We start from the raw sequence: 18,347 nt of genomic DNA on the forward strand, positions 1-18,347 counted from the left end.
TATGTTGTATAAATAAATGCCTTAGCCTCAATGGTAATATCAGGAGTTCCTAAGAAAGGGCTTATAATAAAATATTTATTATAATAAAAACGATAGAAGGAAAATTAAATAGTGACAAATAGTATTTAAATTATATTATTGTCTCATTATGGAAGTTGATTATTAATAATATGAGCATGGAATAATCTATTCAATAATAAGAAGCCAGAATCAAAAAAAATTTAACATTGTAAGCAACCTCAAGTTCATGTAGTCTAATATGTAAATGAACAGCACTCTTTTACAACTCCATACCTAACCGATGACCTTCCCACTGATTTTCTTTTCAGAATATTCCTCACAACTAACACTCCTATTTAATTCTACCACCACTTTAGTTTGGTCTATCAATATCTTTTTTTCTTGTCTATTGTAACTACCATTTATTATTGACCCAGATTTTTTTTCCCCTCTAATCTTTCAAACTGTTGTCAGAGGAACCTTTCTAATGAATGGTTTTCATCATCAGGCTTTCTGGTGTAAATTGGTTTTTCATTGTCTTTCAAAGAAATTGTAAAAGAGCCTCCATATTTTTTTTCAGGAATATTTCATTATATTCCTAAAATGAAAAATATAGAACTAGATGAAATTTTAGAGTTTATCCAAAACAAAAGCTTCATTTTATAGATTGAGGTGAAGGTAGATGCTTTATGTGTTCAAAAGATGATGAAGTTGGCATGGAAGAAACCTTAGATTTCATTCAAAAAAACCTTTTACTTTTTAGTTTGAGGTAGAGATAGGATAAATGATTTATTCAGGGCCAATCAACTAGATTCTGCATTATTCACTAAGCTACATTGACTCCTGCTTTAATCTTTTCTGTTCTTTAGTCAAAATTGATAAGAAGTCAATGTGGTGCAGTGGAAAATACACTGACCTTGGAGTCAAAAGATCTAAGTTCAATGTCCATTGCACTGCACTAATAAACTCTATGACTTTGGGTAAACTATTTCTCTTGTATAGGTATAAGTTTTTGCATCTCTTGGTCCATTGTTAGCCCAGGGTTTTCCCTGTCATAAAAAATCTATTTTTTTTTTGTTTTTGTTCACTAATCTTATTTTGCTCTCTCTTGTCTTTGTGTATGTTTTTCTCATCCCTAGAAGATCATGTTTCCATTTTTATTCATTGAAATATATATATAATATATATATATATATATATATATAAATACATATTTCTTCAATTCTTACCTAAGGCATAACCCTCCATAGGTATTCATAATCCCTTCTCACTCTGAATCTCTTGAAGTCTTCTGTATGATTACATTTGTGAATGTAATTAATATCCAATTTATAACTATACTTTTCATTACCTTACTAGGCAATAAACCCTGTAAGCAATAAACTGTCATTTTTCATCTTTATATTTCTTAGTACATTGTTATGTACATAATTAGAGGATAATAAAGTTTAGTTTTATTACATTTTATGAAAAGTGTTTTAAACCTGTTTTTGTAAATTAATAAAATAAACACATTAAAAATAAATCTATAATTTCTATTACAAAAATAATTTGTTTTAATATAAACATTGTTATTTTGCTTTTTGAGAATTTATTTCTTTACAATAATTTCCCCCCTCCCCTTCTTCAACTCTTATACCACCATATCAGAGAATGAGAGTTTATAGTAAGGACAAGGAATGTCTGGATCTGAGGCTATATCCCTAGAAATCATTTGGTCTGTCACTTCAGCACCACAGATAGGATTTGATATTCAATAAATCTGGGGTAAATTATTTAAATGTTTGGCCAAATATATCAGGATAATTTTTAAGTTGATAATTTTGTATGGCCAAATGATGCTATAAATTATCAAATCAAATAAGGAAAGTAAGGCACTGACAGGTGTCTAAAGTTGAATTTGAATTGAGGTCATCTCTTGAATCCAAGTCTAATACCTTCTTTCCTCTCCCAAGGTGCTTCCCATGAAATTTTCTCATAAATTTTTATAGTATAACTTACATTATGGAGTCCATATGAACATATTAATGTCACACTTTGTTCCAAAAACAAATATACTAAGAAAAATAGTGACAGTCAGAATAAAGAGATTAGTACATCAACCTTATAAAACTGAATATTTACAATGGGAAAGGTGACTATTGTTTACATCCCTCTTATTCCATACATACCTGCCGAGGTAATATATACCATGGTACTTTAAAAACTCAAGGCTAATAATATTTTGCATTTTAGAATATTATTAATAAGTGACAACTATATATTTATGATTGTATTTTACAAAAGTACCACGATCTATGTACAGAACTCTCAATTGCTAATGATAAAGTGATTTATGAACTAATTTGCATTATAACAAGTTTTTATGACCTGATATGCATATAACCTATAATACTATTCAGTGATTATATACACTAATTTTTTGTGCGCAGTTTTCACTTTTTTTCTTTTCTTATTTTTCGCCGACTTTTACTTCAGTCTTATAATAAACAACCCCTACAGAAACCTGAAATCATCTTATGCTCTGGGGCAAGATGGATATCCAGATGCAATCAGAACACCAATAAGCACTTGACCTCATCAATTTACTCAGATTTCCTCTACTTCCAATTGGTATTAATACAATTATAGGCAGATAATAGAATAGACATTTCTCTTTTACCTTTGCTTCAATCTGCTTAGTATCTGGATTCTGAAACAAAAATTTGATTTTGCTTTTGCCATCATCTGAAGAACCTTTTAGCTGAGAAAACTTGTATCTCCAAAGTACAGCCTGAAGGAGAAAAATAAACAAAAACATACAAAAAAGATACAGGTCAATGAAATTAATATCAAGTTGTGTAGAAAACTAAGCAATATTTATTTTCTTCTTACAAATATTATACAATATGAAAGAAAATTAAATCATTTCATCTTAATTTTAAAATAACTCATATTTCATGGTAGACGATGCACATACAATACAAGTTTTATCATAATATCCCTCAGTTTCATCACCTCTGCAGGCCACTGGACTGGGCATATTTTCAGCTTTGCAAATGACTTAAAAAAACTATAATCAGTTAGATACTAATGAATTGTTTTTAAAGAGATAAATAATTTAGTAACGTGTTGTTTAAAATTCAATCTAATGTAGCAAACTTAAAATATTAAATATGTCTATAAGAAAAGTTAATTACTAAATGGAAAACACAAATTACTTAATGCTTTGGCATTTAGTGCTAATGTAACCATTTTTATTTGGTAATACCATAATTTCCTAACATAGCTCAAAATTACAATAAAGGGTTTTCTTAGAAGATGATAGAGATGGAATTCTAGCAAATAAAACATAAAATTACATAAAGAAAAAAGATAGCACAGCATTTTTGTACAGTAGGGATCCCAGGAGCATTGCTGCTGGCATTTCCCTATCATTAAGTCAATTTCTTAAAAGTGAGGTCCTAAGATATAACTTATGAAGTGTCAAGTGATATAAGACCGGGCTAAAGGTGTTGGTAGCTAAGTAGTTAGCTTTTTGAATGACAAAACCAGAGAAGAGAAAGTATAAATGCTTAATCAGGGAAAATAGCCCACTGAGGAATAATGTTCCCTGTTCAATCTACTATCATTGAATCACCTGCTTTAGAGGGGCTGGATATACATGGTGCATCAGAATGCACATGGATTAAAAACAATCAAATAATAAAAACAACAAACCCATAGTATCAATGACATGTTGGAAACTAGTAATGAAATGCAGGTATAGAAGGAAAAACACCCACACACTAATAAAGGCACCATTCGTTGTCTTTGAGTGGACTAGTCACTGATGTGAAGAATTAAAAAAGCTTTCTCTAGACATCTTAGTTATTATTTCAGCTGACATTGAAGAGTAGAGCTGGTTCATCTTAGCTACTTAAAAGCACATGGACAAAGAGAACAAATTGCACCATGTACCCTGAACAACTAAGTTCTATAAAGTCAACTTTGGAATGTAGCATGTTATTAAATACTTTTATTTCATTTCTGTCACTTTTCTTTGATAACTCATTTGAGTTTTCCCTACTGTAGGCAAAGAAATAGATCAGATGTATGCAAGCTATAGTGCTCATTCAGATAGAATTTCACCTTATAGCAATTTGCTCTAAGATGTGATTTATGGTAGGAAATAATATTCTTGAAAATAAATATATTTTAAACTAATGCAGTATCTTCCATGATATATTTTATTAATTTCTTCATAATCTCTTTTTTATTAGTGTGTTGCAGTCTATTATACATGCAGTCTACATACCATAAAATGTTCTATTGTCCTACTAGGGTTATTCATTCTCTTTGAGACTCATAGTATTTTACATCACAAAATTATTCAACAAGATTACTATAAAAAAGAAGGTGATTCATTTCAAAGAGAGATTTAGGTTTATTAGAAGGGCATTGAGATTTCCCAAAGGTAAACAATCTATTTAACACCTTTTAATCTGTTCTTCTGGTCTAGTTTGTACTCTTCCATTTACAATATCTTCCTTATATATGTACACACACACACACACACACACACACACACACACACACACACACACACACACACAGACATGAGTTCTCTGGGTTGTCCAGGCATCTACAAAGGCTCATGAGAAAAAAAAGACGTTTATCTCAGGTGATGACATGTTGAGAATAAGGAATAATGATTTTGAAAGCAATTAAGTTCTAGGAGGTTAACTAGGTGGGACAATGTGTAGAATGTTTGACTTGGAGTCAGAAAGACAAATCTAGCTTCAAATATTTACTAACTGTATAACCCCTGGCAAATCACTATCTGTCTCAGTTTTCTCATCTGTAAAATGGTTACAATAATAGCTCCTACCTCTCAGAGTTATTATGCAGAAAAAATAGGATAATATTAGTAGTTATTTGTAAATCTTTTAGCACTATATAACTGTTAGTTTTTAGTGCTGTTGCTAAAATATAGAAAGTCTTTCCCTTTTTCTCAGGCCATCAGGTGAAGACCCAGTATTCTATAGATAAAACACTAAATTTGAAGTCAGGATAATCTAGGTTCAAATTTTATCAAACTTCAGCTAATTATATGAAACTCTGTAAGTCATCCGCCTCCTTTGCTTTTAGCTTCCCCATATATAAAATAAATGGGGTGGGAGTGGGGAGTAGAGAATTAAATTAATTATGTTTGAGGTTACTTTCAGTTCTAGGTCTTCGACCCTATAACTTAAGGTGCCATAGATAAGTTTCACATAGAATGGATTGCAATCAACATTTTGGAAAGAATAATCACATTTTTGAGATCACAGTTCTCAATATTTTAAGGTTAAATTTATTTTTAAAATATTTAACAAAATAATAAAAACATTAATCCTACAGTTGTTCTTTGAGACTTTAAATTCAACCAAATTTTCAAGGGTTCTTAACTTTCAAATATATTCTGTAATCACAAGATATTAAAATTATTTTGAAAGTTAACTGCAAATTACAGCATCTGAGGTTGAGTGAAGGAAGCAGAACCAAGAGAACAATGTACACATTAACGATAACATTGTGAGATGATCAACCTTGATGGAAGCATCTTGGCTCACCAGTTCAGAGACCTAGGAGAACTATATTAGACTGGCAATGGACAATGTTATCCCCATCAAGGGAAAGAAAAACAAAATATCAAAACAAAACCTTCAGAATCTGATGAACATTACATTCACTTAAAAAAAAATTTCTTTTGCATTTCTTTCCCTTAATCCTAATTCCTCATACCGAAAATGAATCATCTGTACACGTTTAACACAAATGTGTATGTACAATATTAACCTGAATATTCAATGCTGAGGAGACGGGGGGGGGGAGAGTGGAAGGAAATTTTGTAACAAACACACACACACACACACACACACACATATATATATATATATATATATATATATATATGTATATGTATATATATGGATGAATGTTGCAAAATTTTCATAACATGTTTTTGGAAAAATAAAATATCACTAAAAAAGAAAATTAACTTCAGAGTCAATTCACTCCAAGACAAGCAGATCTTTACCTGTTATTTTTTCTTTTTTTTCCTGTTTCTAAAAAAGAAATCAAGAGACATTTCTCATACTTGGTTATATTATGGAGTGAGGGTAGACAGAACAGGGAACAAAAATAACTATTTCATATGCAGGAAAATAATCTCCGAAATAGGAAGGTACAGCACTATATTATTAAAAAAAGAAGAAAATATATTTTGCTTGAACAATAGTAATTTGTGTGTATGTATACATATATACATATTTATGTGCTGTTTAATACTCCACCTAGATGCTTTTGATCTTTGAATGAGGGTATGCTGCTTGGCCTGACTCTCAGAGGCACATTATATAACATATGGTCCATTAAGTATTCATTTAATAGCTATGAAAAGTATAATGGCTAGTCTTAGATAAAGTATGAATTGCTACCAATCTCATTTTCTGAAGGTGAACAAAGCAATACTTTGATGGTTGACCAATCTAAAGCTTCAAGGAAAGTATTAAAAAAAAAAACCCAAAACTTTTTTCTTCATTCTTTTTCCTTCCAAGCCCAAGCAAGAAGAATAAATTTCTATGATATTTCAGAGAAATTTCACTAGGTGTTAATGGCCATGAGATCTTTTTAACAATGAAAAAAAAGTTTTACTAAGCTACTATTATTAGTTTGTTGTTTGCAGTTGTTCTAGCTATGTCCAACTCTTTATAATCCCATTTAGGGTTCTCTTGGCAATGTAATGGAGTGTTATGCTATTTCTTTTGCAAGTTCATTTTACAGATGGAGAAAATGAAAATGATACAAACAAATGATTTGCTCAGGGTCAGATAGCTAGGAAGTGTCTGAGGCTCAACCTAAATTGAGGCATTCCTAACTCAAGACCCTGACTTCATTGAGTCACTGGTCCACCTAGTTATTTCTTATAATATTGTAGAAGGAGGCAGCATTCACATGAGAAAGTAAGCCCAATACAGTGACTATTTTATCATGGATACTAAATAAATAATATTCAATTGATTAGTTGATCTTGATTGATAATGTCCTGAACTCAGAATCATATCAAACTGAATTCAAGTTCATCCTTTTACGCATGATATTTGATTTTAGAATCAATATAAAGCTATTGGTATTACTATTTTGCGGAGACATATACTTAAACTTGCATTGTATGAAAAATACTTTGTTAAATGAATAAAGAAGAGAGATAGAAGGGAGAGACTTCAGAGAGATCAATTAGAAGACTATTGCAATGCAAAAGGTTTTGAAGGCTTGAAATAAGGCAGTGACTATGGATGCATTTAGAAGAGGTTCATTGCAAAAGGTGCTATAGGGATAGAAATGACAAAAATAGGCGATTGATTGGATATATAAGTTGAGACAGAGTAAAGAGTAGAGAATGACACTGATTGTGAGAAGGATGGTGATGACTTTTATAGAAATATTGAAGAGGAGTGGTTTTGAGGAGAAAGGTAAGCCATTTGATAACTACCCTCTTTTGGTACAGTTTATCCCTTCCATATTGTGACTTTCCCAGTCATGGTTTCAATATATTGCCTGTCAGCATAAAAATTTAAATGGGACATTTTGGAAGTTTTTCAAAACTTACAGTTGATTTGTGAAAATCAGCATATGACACAGAAAAAACTTACAAATTCAGAAATGCATAACATATGCATAGTTGTATAATATCAACACATTTTATCTTTTAATACCATGATAATTAAGACTTTTTCTTTGGTATGAATGGGGGGGGGAATTTTATGAGGATTTTCCAAATCACTGGGCTGTCATGCTTCTAACTCCAGCAATGTGGAAGAGGTAACTATATAAAGAAGCTATTAAGGTGAGTAAATAAAAAGTAGCACCACATGATAGCTTAGTGGGGAATCTTTTTTTATGCATGAATTGGACCAGATGGTTGTGGAGGATTCTTCCATTTCTTCCTCTGAGGTTGGAATCATAAATGTTGTTTACCACTTGATTTAGAGATTTACAATAAATAATTCCTATAAAGAATCAGAGGAATTTAATATATCATCATAGCATTCTGATTTCCTGCTTAAAGTAAAATTTTCCTCTCTTATTATAAAGAGGCAAATAGTTTTTTAAATTATAAAAGTTTTCAGGACCATATAACTCTTTTCCAGCCCTGGAGTTTGAAGGAAGTCAAAGGGCGAGCTGCTGTAGAAAATAAAATCTAGGAAAACAAATGTCTCAATTTACTCATTTTTGTCCCTAGAAGGACATCTGAGTATCTTGTGGACAATCCTTCAGCAAGAATTATTGCAAAAGCAAGTAGAAAGAAGAGGAAAACCAACACACAATATTTTTTAAGAATGAAAAATATATTTAGTTTAAATACCACTTAAAAAGAGATCCATTCGGCAGGTTTGTGATGATGATGATGATGATGATGACGATGATGATGATATTTGTCCTTCATTCTTGAAGAAGGCCATGACATTAGGGAGGTGGTGCCATATCAAGTACATTTATTGGATTTGAGTAAGGGTTTGCTGTGCTAAGTCATCAGCCTTACTTTCTCCTCTGGGGCCATCTGGATCCAGTGGCCAGATATGAATCAGAATGACTGGAGATGGCCTTAGATGTGAGGCAATCAGTCACACAGTTAGTAAGACTCAAGTGTTTGAGACAGGATTAAAATTCCTGTCCTCTTGCATCCAAGGCCAGTGTTCTAGCCACTGCATCATCTAACTGCCTGGTTTGTAAACTTATTCAAGTTATTATATAATTTTGGCAACATCTCGATTGAATCTAAATGTACTATTTCCAATTAAAAATGAGGATTGAATCCTAAACTAATTCATGTAGATAGGCTCTCTTGATGCTTTTAAAATAATCTGTTAATTTGGGGGCAGCTAGGTGGCACAGTGGATAGAGCATCATCCCTAGAATCAGGAGTACCTAAGTTCAAATCTGGCCTCAGACACTTAATAATTACCTAGCTCTGTGGCCTTGGGAAAGTCACTTAACCCCATTTGCCTTGCAAAAACCTAAAAAAAAATCTGTGAATTCAACAAGTCAATAAAGCATCCACTATGAGTCAAGAGAGAGGGAATATGCCTTAATAAATACAGAGCAAATTTTGCAGTCAGGATATTTTGGTTTATGTCCTAACTCTGATCCAATATGTCAGACTCAATCTTTTCTTCATCACTGAGAAACTCACTTCTTGGAACTTTAGGTATTAGAGGACTAAAGTGGAGTATGGGTGTTCAGGCAATACAAGTTCCTCTGGTGTGAGGGCTGCTGAGCCCTTTTATGGGACTGTTTTCTACCTTTGGTTTCTAACCAGTCACTCATTCTCATCTGTGGTTCCAAGAAGTTGTAGCACCATTGGGGTTACACCCCAGGTTAACATTTCAGTAGACAAGCTGAATCAGATTGAGAGTAACTGTGGGACTACACATTATTGAACAATTGCTGATCTTCTTTGCTAGAGACTTTTCATCTTTTGAAGTTCCTATTAACAATGAAAACAGGGGCAGAATATCACTTTCTCCAGTGCTCACCTTCTCCCCAAAAATGCAACAAACACATACTTATACAAATCTTTTTTATGTACAAATGTTCTATGTTGTCATATTGATGATATTTTTTCAATTAGCTCAAGGGCAATATAGTGCATTATAAAGTTCACAACATCTCAAGACAAGTGATTTTGCTTCAACTTTTAATAATTCCTAGCTATATAATATTAGTTAAGTCAGTTAAAGGACATGGGTCTAATTTATATTTAAAATAATGAGTGTGGACTAGATGACTTGCCTAGGAGGTTCCTTTTAAATCTAGCACTCAGAACCTATGATCCTATAAATACTTTGCACAAAGTTCCCCTAATGGAAATCTAAATTAAAACATCTCTAAGATACTATTGTATAGGCATCAAATTTCCTAACATGACAGAAAATTAAAATGTCAAATGCTGCAAGATATATATGTATGTATGTATATATGGAGAGAGAGAGAGAGAGAGAGAGAGAGAGAGAGAGAGAGAGAGAGAGAGAGAGAGAGAGAGAAATGAGTGTAACCAAGAGGCTATTGGTGAAATTGTGAGCTGATCAAATCATTCTGGAGAAAAATTTGGAACAATACCTAATGGACTAAAAAAATTTGTATAAACCCAACAATACTACTACTGGTTCTGTAGCTCAAAGAGATCAAAGGAAAAAAAACCTTATATGTAAAAAAATATATATAATAGCTCTTTTATGGTAACAGAGAATTGGAAATTGAGGAAATATTTATCTGAGGTGAACTGAAGACAAAGGAAATTTTTTCAAAACAAAACAAAACAAATCCAAAACACCCGGAAGATATAGGAACTGATGCAAAAGGGAAGTGAGGAGAAACAGTAGAATATTGCATCCAGTAATCACAGTGGTATAATGATAAGCAAGTATGGAGGCCTAGCTATTCTTATCAATACAATGACCTATAATGATTTCAAAGAACTGATAATGAAATGCTATGGACCTGTAGTGACAGACCAGATTAATATTAATTGAAGTATATTTTGAAACTTTTTTGCAATGTGATTAATATAGCAATATGCTCTGCAAAATAAAGTTCCCTTTTGAATGTTTTATCTTTCGAAATAATACCTTGCCATTGTAAGAGATATTCTTCTATTCTATGCATATGAGGGATGGCCTCAAGGGAATGGCCATTACTGTTATATTAAAATGACGGACACTTTAAAGAAAGATGAAACAAAAAACAAAATATTTACCTCACATTATTTATTAATTATTTAACTATTTATTTGACTGTTATTTAACTGATGGGGAGAAAGACAGAGAGAGAGAGGGGGAGAGGGAGAGAGAGAGAGAGAGAGAGAGAGAGAGAGAGAGAGAGAGAGAGAGAGAGTCCCAGTTAATACTCTCCCCAACATTCAGATCTGCTCTAAGTGTTCTTCTTGAGTCTTTGATAGAACCAAAAATTCTAGCTGTGAAAATTACTGACTCTTCATTCCCTATCTCTGTTTTTGTTCAAAGCTTTATTTCTGTTTATCCATTATCAGTGCCCACTACTTATGGTTATCTTTGTCCTTTTACCTTTTATGGGAAACTCAGGATCTGGTCTGTTCAGAAACTTAATCACTTATTATCAGTACCTAGGGTCTTCTTTGATATTGAAAAGCTCTCCTTATCAAGTATATTTAAAACTTAATTTGAAGTTCTGCCCCTTCGAACTGATTGTTGGTCCCAATAACTTCTGATATTCAGATCTACTTCAAAAAGAATTACTTATCTGAGATCATTTTTTTCTCTCTTCTTCCTTCTCTCCCTATATAAACTAGAATGTCAGATCTATCTTTGCCAGAGTATCTTCCAATTCTCAGTCCAAAATGTCATCACAATGCCCAATAAAATGTCAATTTGTCTGGAAGAGAGCCCTCATCTTGTGAATTCTTTCTCAGATATACACCGAACCCCAATATTTGGGGGGGGGGTGAAATCCAACACTATGATCCAATATAAACATTACTCCCATGTGAATGAAATAAAAAGAAAAACTTTCCATATGAGGTAATTCAGACCCTTGTAATCAACTTCACTCAATTAAAATTAAATGTAATATTTTTAAGTGAAAATATATCTCAGTAAAATTTTCTTCTTAAAAAAGTCATGAGTATAAATAGGTGATGGACAATTTCAATTCTACTCATGCCTAATATTTCTGGATGAGAAAGAAGACATTTATTACTAATTAAATTTCTATGACATGGTAAAAAGCCTGACTTTAACACTTTAAAAAGAAATGTTTTTTAAAAATATTCAGAGGATAAATACTGAAATTTATAATCACTGAACTAAACAACAAAGACAATTAGGTGGAAGCCTTTGGCAAATATTTTATATGTGATGTCTTTTTACCAGTACTGACCTGCATTAGCTATATTTCTTACATTCTTTGAATTTATTTTTAATTCATGCCAAATTGTTTTTGAAAGATAAACCTATGAAGAAAAGACCACCAAAAATGAAAGTTTTTAATTTAAAGTATTTAATTTAAATTTCCTGGTTAGGGGAAGGGGGAGAGTAATACATATTATAAATGATCAACTTAAGTTTCTCATCTTATTTTGGGGGGGGCACAGTGGTTAAATGATTCCATACTATATAACAGAGTAATAAGAAAGATTTTCCTAAGCTTCCTAACTACCAATATGCTAGTATTCTTCCTGTTGAACTACCTGATATTTAACTTCTCTATAGTTTTCTCTTTATATTTATTCTGTAATTAATTGAATTTGTCTTTAAGCAATCCTTTCTTTTCTATTAGAGTGTAAGCTACTTTGAGAAGGGATAGCTTCAATTAGTTTCATTGAAACCCCAAGTTCTTAACCCAGTGTCTGGCAAATGGAAATCAATTAATAAATACTTGTTGATTAATGAAGAAAGAGTTCTCTCTGTTCAAATTAAGTCCAAAATGATAGTACCTATAGTAGTTCAGTTCACAACTAGAAAAATTTAAATGAGACATATCATAGAGTATTTTAGTAATATCTTTCATAAACTTAAAAAATACAAACCCCATAACTCAAAGCAATTCCATCTGATTGAAATATGGAATCAACACATTGAAGAATCTCTCATTATTTTTCTTATGAGAAACACAAGCATTTTAAATTCATTTACTTTGCTGAATGCTTAAAAGCTCAATGAAGAATAAAATCAATTCTATTTTACTGCTAGAGTGCCTTTGGAGGTTGGAAAAAAGTGTTTTAATTTTATAAAGATTATTCAATTCCTTTTTTAGAAATGAAATTAAAAGCTGTATATGATCATAATGATTTTTCTAAGTGATAGTATGACTACACTGAGTGAAAAAATTTAATTTCATTTCTAATTGCTATATCCATATGAATACTTTAAAAATACTTTACCATTTAAATAACTGGTAAAATTTAAAACACCATAATTAGTTCAATTATATTTTGTTCCTACCATTAATATTTTTTACCATTTGATCTTTCATTGTACTTGCCACCCTCTGCCCAATCCTTCCATGGAGTTATTTTGTCCCTCCTGGAGCTACATTACCTCTACATTCTTACTTCTCTCAAGTTATTGTTTGCTTCTAAAAAAAAAGAAGTCATTAAGTTCCAACTAAATGCAGAGCAAATACATTAACCACTGGGGATGCAAGGTTCAAAAAAAATTATCTGCCCACAGGAAAGCAACAAGGAAACAGAAAAATAATAGATGACAATAAATGCAAGCATAGAATGATGGGGGTATCAGAAAATGTTTCCTATAGGAGATGCTGCCTGAATTGAGAGTTATAAAGAGGACAAGGAAGTATTATGAGAGAATTGAAGATGAGTATTTAAAGAATTCTCCTATTTGAACAAATGCACCATCTTCGTAATGAAATGTTGATCTGGGTGGAGGGGGATGAATAGTTTCATCTAATTATCTATCTATCTATTTATTTATTTATTTTAACCTACTTTTTTTAACTTTGAAGTTGAAAATTCTCTTCCTAATTCCAGACCATTCTCTAATCACATAGAAGGCAAGTTATATGTGACGTCCTTACATATGAAGTCATGCAAAATATATTTCCATAAAACCCATGTTGTAAATAAATGAAAAAGCAAGAAACAAAAACAAAGTGAAGAAAGCTTCAATCTCCACTCAGAATTCATCAGATCTCTTTCTGGAGGTAGATAGCATAGTTTGTTTGTTTTTTTAACATAGGTCCTTTGGAATTGTCTTTTATTGATCAGAGTAGATAAATTTTTGCCAACTCCCAATGATCATTACAATATTTTTGTTACTGTGTATAATGTTCTTTGGGAAACAATTATTGAGAAATTTTAAGGTCTGTATTTGTTCCAGCAGAAATCTATGGTGTTTATAACAATCTAGGAACTTTCTCCTTGAAATGACATCATAGTTATATGGAATCGTGACCATGGTTTTTATTATTATTATTATTTCCTTAGAGAAAAGAAAGGACATCATATGTAGCCTGACAAAGTGTTCTAGTTCTTTACAATCTTTCAAATACATGCTGCATTAAAACTTGCCAGCAAAAGTTCTTTTTATGTGATAACCTTCCAAACACTATGCATACAGGGTCAAAACTATGATAACCTTTTAAAACAGAATCATAGATATTTAGAATTGGAAGAAATCTTACTCATTACCAGATTCAAATACTTTATCTTAAACATAAAGAATATGGTGCCAAAGAAGTTATTTCCCCAAAGTTACCAGCTTGTTAGAGACAGAATTCAAAATGGAATCAAGGCTTCCTGGGTCACAGTACAGTTTTATTTTCATGGCATGTATTGGCTACCCAATGTAGCATTCTCACACAATGCTGCCTTTATGGATAAGTAACTCATGAGGATTACTTGTGAAAAAGAGTTTGACTTTAATTTATTTTTCAGTTAACTCCTGTATATCCAAATGAAGATATAGACTAAACTATTTAAGCTAATCAACAATTTGAGAGATGGAGGAGAGATATTGAAATACAGAAAATATTAAGTGTTGATTCCTACCTCATTGTGATCTAACACATGAATCCCTACTGAAGGGTAAATGTCTTACTTTTTTGTTTTTGTTTTTCTTTTGTTTTTCAAACTCATGGCAAATGTTTTCACTTCTTTCCCAAACTCGTCCAGGGTTCACAATCTGGAATCTGGATCTCCACACAACCAAATTTTGACATAATTTCAATAAGCCCCCATGATTGAGAGCATCAGAGACCTTGGTCAAATGTACATACATAGTAAACAGAACTATTTTCTGCTACTGACGTTTTTCCTGGAGTTATTCAGCAGCAAATACATGCTGATTGTTTCTTGACCTTTTCTGAAATCAATTGGCTCTCATGTAGGTGAACATCTTCCAGGTGAAGAATTAGCCTTTTCAGGAGGACTCCTGCAAGAATTGTATCAGCAATGACTAAGAGACATACCCTTGTGATTTTCCCAGGACAATCTATTCCCTTTATTTTTATAGAAATCAATAAGGGAGGCATACTTGAACCTCCTAGGAGATAACCTCTTCATGCCATATAACCCAGAAAATTTTATTGTATGAGCAATAGAATCCCCACCTTATAAATCTCTGCTGGAATAGAATCAGCACTTTGAATATATAATCAGATACTTTGCCAAATGAAAGGAGCCTCGTGATAATAAAAATTTCTTCTACAGCTAAAAATGGATTGACTTTAATTTGAGATAAATGGTTAATAGTTTCTGCATTGATTGATGATGGATGATCTGTGGAGAACACTGGAATATTCAATTCATCTTTCTAGGTTCATATCCCTATCACTAATTAGTGTGACTCCATCAGCACTGAGTAGTTGAGATACAACATTTGACTTTGGCCTATAAATAGCCTTCAGGGCATCATAGAAGCACTTTGAACTGTTATGTGCATAAAACTGAATTTCAGCTGCTTTGACAATGAACCAAAAATCCTGCATCTCTCTAAGTTTATTGTATTTTTCTTTTAATGAAATTAAAGACTACCTTTTTAGAAATGGGCAGATCATTCTGCTTGTAAACCCTGTATAGTTCTCATTTTTCAATTAGAAGCTACTGTATCTCCCCGTCATTTTCATAAACCAGTCTTGATGTTTGCAAGTGTTCTGACCCAGACGGATGAGCAAATGCAGTATTGTACACTCGACCTCTGAATGCTTCCCACTCCTTTTGTTTCATTGTTGCCAACTGTGTGTTAGCTCAACTTTCCCTTCAAGTGAGCAATAAACGTTTTTGGCTCAGAGAAGCATTTTATTCTCTTGACATTGATTCTTCTAGTAGTCATTTTGCCTTGAGGCTCTTGTTTTGGTTGAATGTGAATATTTAGCTTAGAGAGAATGAGTCTGTGATTAGTCCAGCAATCTGTACCACAGGTTTCTTTTGTCACTATCACATTGTGTCTGTCTCTTCTCCTTACAATCACATAGTCTATGAGATGTTGATGTTTGATGTGAGGATGCAATCAGGAAGTATTATTACATTTAGATAAATGGAAGATAATGTTTATGATGAGGTCATGAGATGCACAAGTCTCCAGTAATACGTGACTTGTAATTGCTGTTTCCAACTCCATTTCTTCCAAAGATTCTCTGTCATGTTTGGTAGTCTGAGTCTACTCTGGTATTAGAGTCACCCAGAATTATAAGCGTGTCCTCTTTCAGTACATTGATGAAGAGTGTCTCCAGATCTTCCCAGAAGTGTCTTTAACTTGATCAGGGTTTGTCATGGTGGGAGCATGAGCACTAATGATGGTGGCTTGGCATTTTCTGGCAAGTGACAATTTCATTGTACTGACCCTGTCATTCACTCCTTCTGGTAGGCATTCAAGCTTGTTGATATTTTATTCAAGTTTTGATTTCAAAAGCTACCGCAAAATACTTGAAGATACCATTCTCTAAGATCACTATCCAGCTCTGACTTCAGTAAGACTTCAGTTTGCCAGCTTAGTTTCACTCAGATCTGCTATTTGGATGTGATACCTGCTGTGTTTTCATGCAACAAGAATTGTTCTTTTGTTCAGATCTATTAGAGCTTCTGTTGTCTTTGAGTGAGTACACATTTGAAGCTCTGATAATGAGTGGAATCTTCTTTGAAAAACATTTTGTACATTTTGGGGAAGTTGATTGCCTGCTTTGATGATTAGACCAAGCCTGGGTAAGCAGATAATTTTTTTAGGTTTATTTTTTTGGCAGGGCAGTGGCGTTAAGTGGGTTGCCCAAGGCCACACAGCTAGGTAATTATTAAGTGTCTGAGGTCAGATTTGAACTCAGGTACTCCTGACTCCAGGGCCACTGCACCACCTAGTTGCCCCAAGCAGATAATTTTTACGACACCTTTTTCAGCCCCTTCCTCACACCAGGAGATGAAAAGTATAATCCTAAAATGGCTTCTCAGAAACCCAGACCTTGTTGAATTACACTGCTTCTTCCAGTGGGGAAATAACCCCATGACCTGGGCTGACTATGTACAGGATTGTGACTATAGCTTCCAGTAAATCTACATCTACAATTTCATCATTTGCCTGTCACCAGAGGGCTTTGAGATAGGAATGATAAAATGCCATGGATGATGTCTTTTGATTAATGCATAAATGGTTTTAAGTGAGCCAGAGTTGCATGAAGTCATTGACCTCACTCTCTCTTTCAAAGTCATTGCAGTCCAGTGACAAGACAGCATCAAGATGGTTCTAGATGCAATAGATATCAAACTACAATGTGGAGCTCCACAATGAATGCTTCAGCTGCCTTCATGACCAATGGAAAAAAAATTGTTCTGCCCATTATATCAGTGGAAGTCTTCATATACTTCATGTAGAAACCCAACTTTCTCATATTATTGAGACCCCTTCGGTTACCCTAAATCTAATTTAGCCCATCTGTAGAAAGGATTAGCTTGTATATGGCCACAGTGCATGCTATAGTTTCTTGGAGACACAGGTGAGAGTTAGGTAGTTTAGGTAGATATCAAGGAAAACAGTCCTCACACCGAAGGTAATTCTCTTTCTTGAACATACCCTCCAATCCCCCGCCCCACCAAAAACCTAGTAAGTTTCAAGGGTCTGAGGCTAAAGTTGAACTCCAGGGCTAGTGCTCTAATTCATTGCACACCTAGTTGCCTTAAGAGAATAGGAATGATAAACAGTTTTCTAGTTTTCTACTCTTTTGACCTATTTTAACTGTGAGTTCAACAGATAATGTACATAGTTTCTATGTGTTGCTCCTCTTCTGCTACCTCAGTTGTGTGAACAATGAGTTTTGCCTTTTATACATATATATACATATATATATATATGACCTGTAAAGTCAACTTTCATATATAGTCTCCTGGTATTCAAAACAAATTATTACTATTTGTAAAAGGTAAACCTAGTTCCTTAAGAGCAGTTATAAATTTGAATGCAAATTGTCAAGTACATATATATATCTATATCTATCTATCTATCTATCTATCTATCTATCTATATATATATATATATATCTTTAATGTCAATATTAGAAACAAAGTTTAGTCCATATCCCATTTAGAGAACTACTCAGGCTTAGAAGGAGGAGGAATACCTTGCTTTGTGAAAGTTTTTTTTAGCATAATTGATAAGGCACCAAAACCCAGATGTGTTGGGTCACTTTCCTGAATTTATGATATTATTAATTAAGAACCTATCCCACTTAATGGATGTTATTTGAAATACTTCTTGAATCTGAAGAAGGTACTTCTTTGATGGACAAGTACTGCAAATTGGACCTACTAAATACTCTACCTATTGATTGTGCAAACATATAGCTATGTTTGCCCAGAAACCCTC

At 32.9% G+C, this 18,347-nt stretch overlaps 1 protein-coding gene across 1 annotated transcript in view; it reads right to left on the reverse strand.

Annotated features, from left to right (window-relative positions):
* Nucleotides 1-18,347, reverse strand: part of SNTG1 (syntrophin gamma 1) — a 536,013-nt gene that overhangs the window by 31,801 nt on the left and 485,865 nt on the right. Inside the window, exon 16 of the mRNA XM_074202064.1 lies at nt 2,663-2,773. Coding sequence (XP_074058165.1) covers nt 2,663-2,773 — 111 coding nt within the window. The remainder of the gene's footprint in view (nt 1-2,662; nt 2,774-18,347) is intronic.

The sequence above is a fragment of the Macrotis lagotis genome, chromosome X, assembly GCF_037893015.1.
Source record: "Macrotis lagotis isolate mMagLag1 chromosome X, bilby.v1.9.chrom.fasta, whole genome shotgun sequence".
In the NCBI taxonomy this organism is placed as follows: Eukaryota; Metazoa; Chordata; class Mammalia; order Peramelemorphia; family Peramelidae; genus Macrotis; species Macrotis lagotis.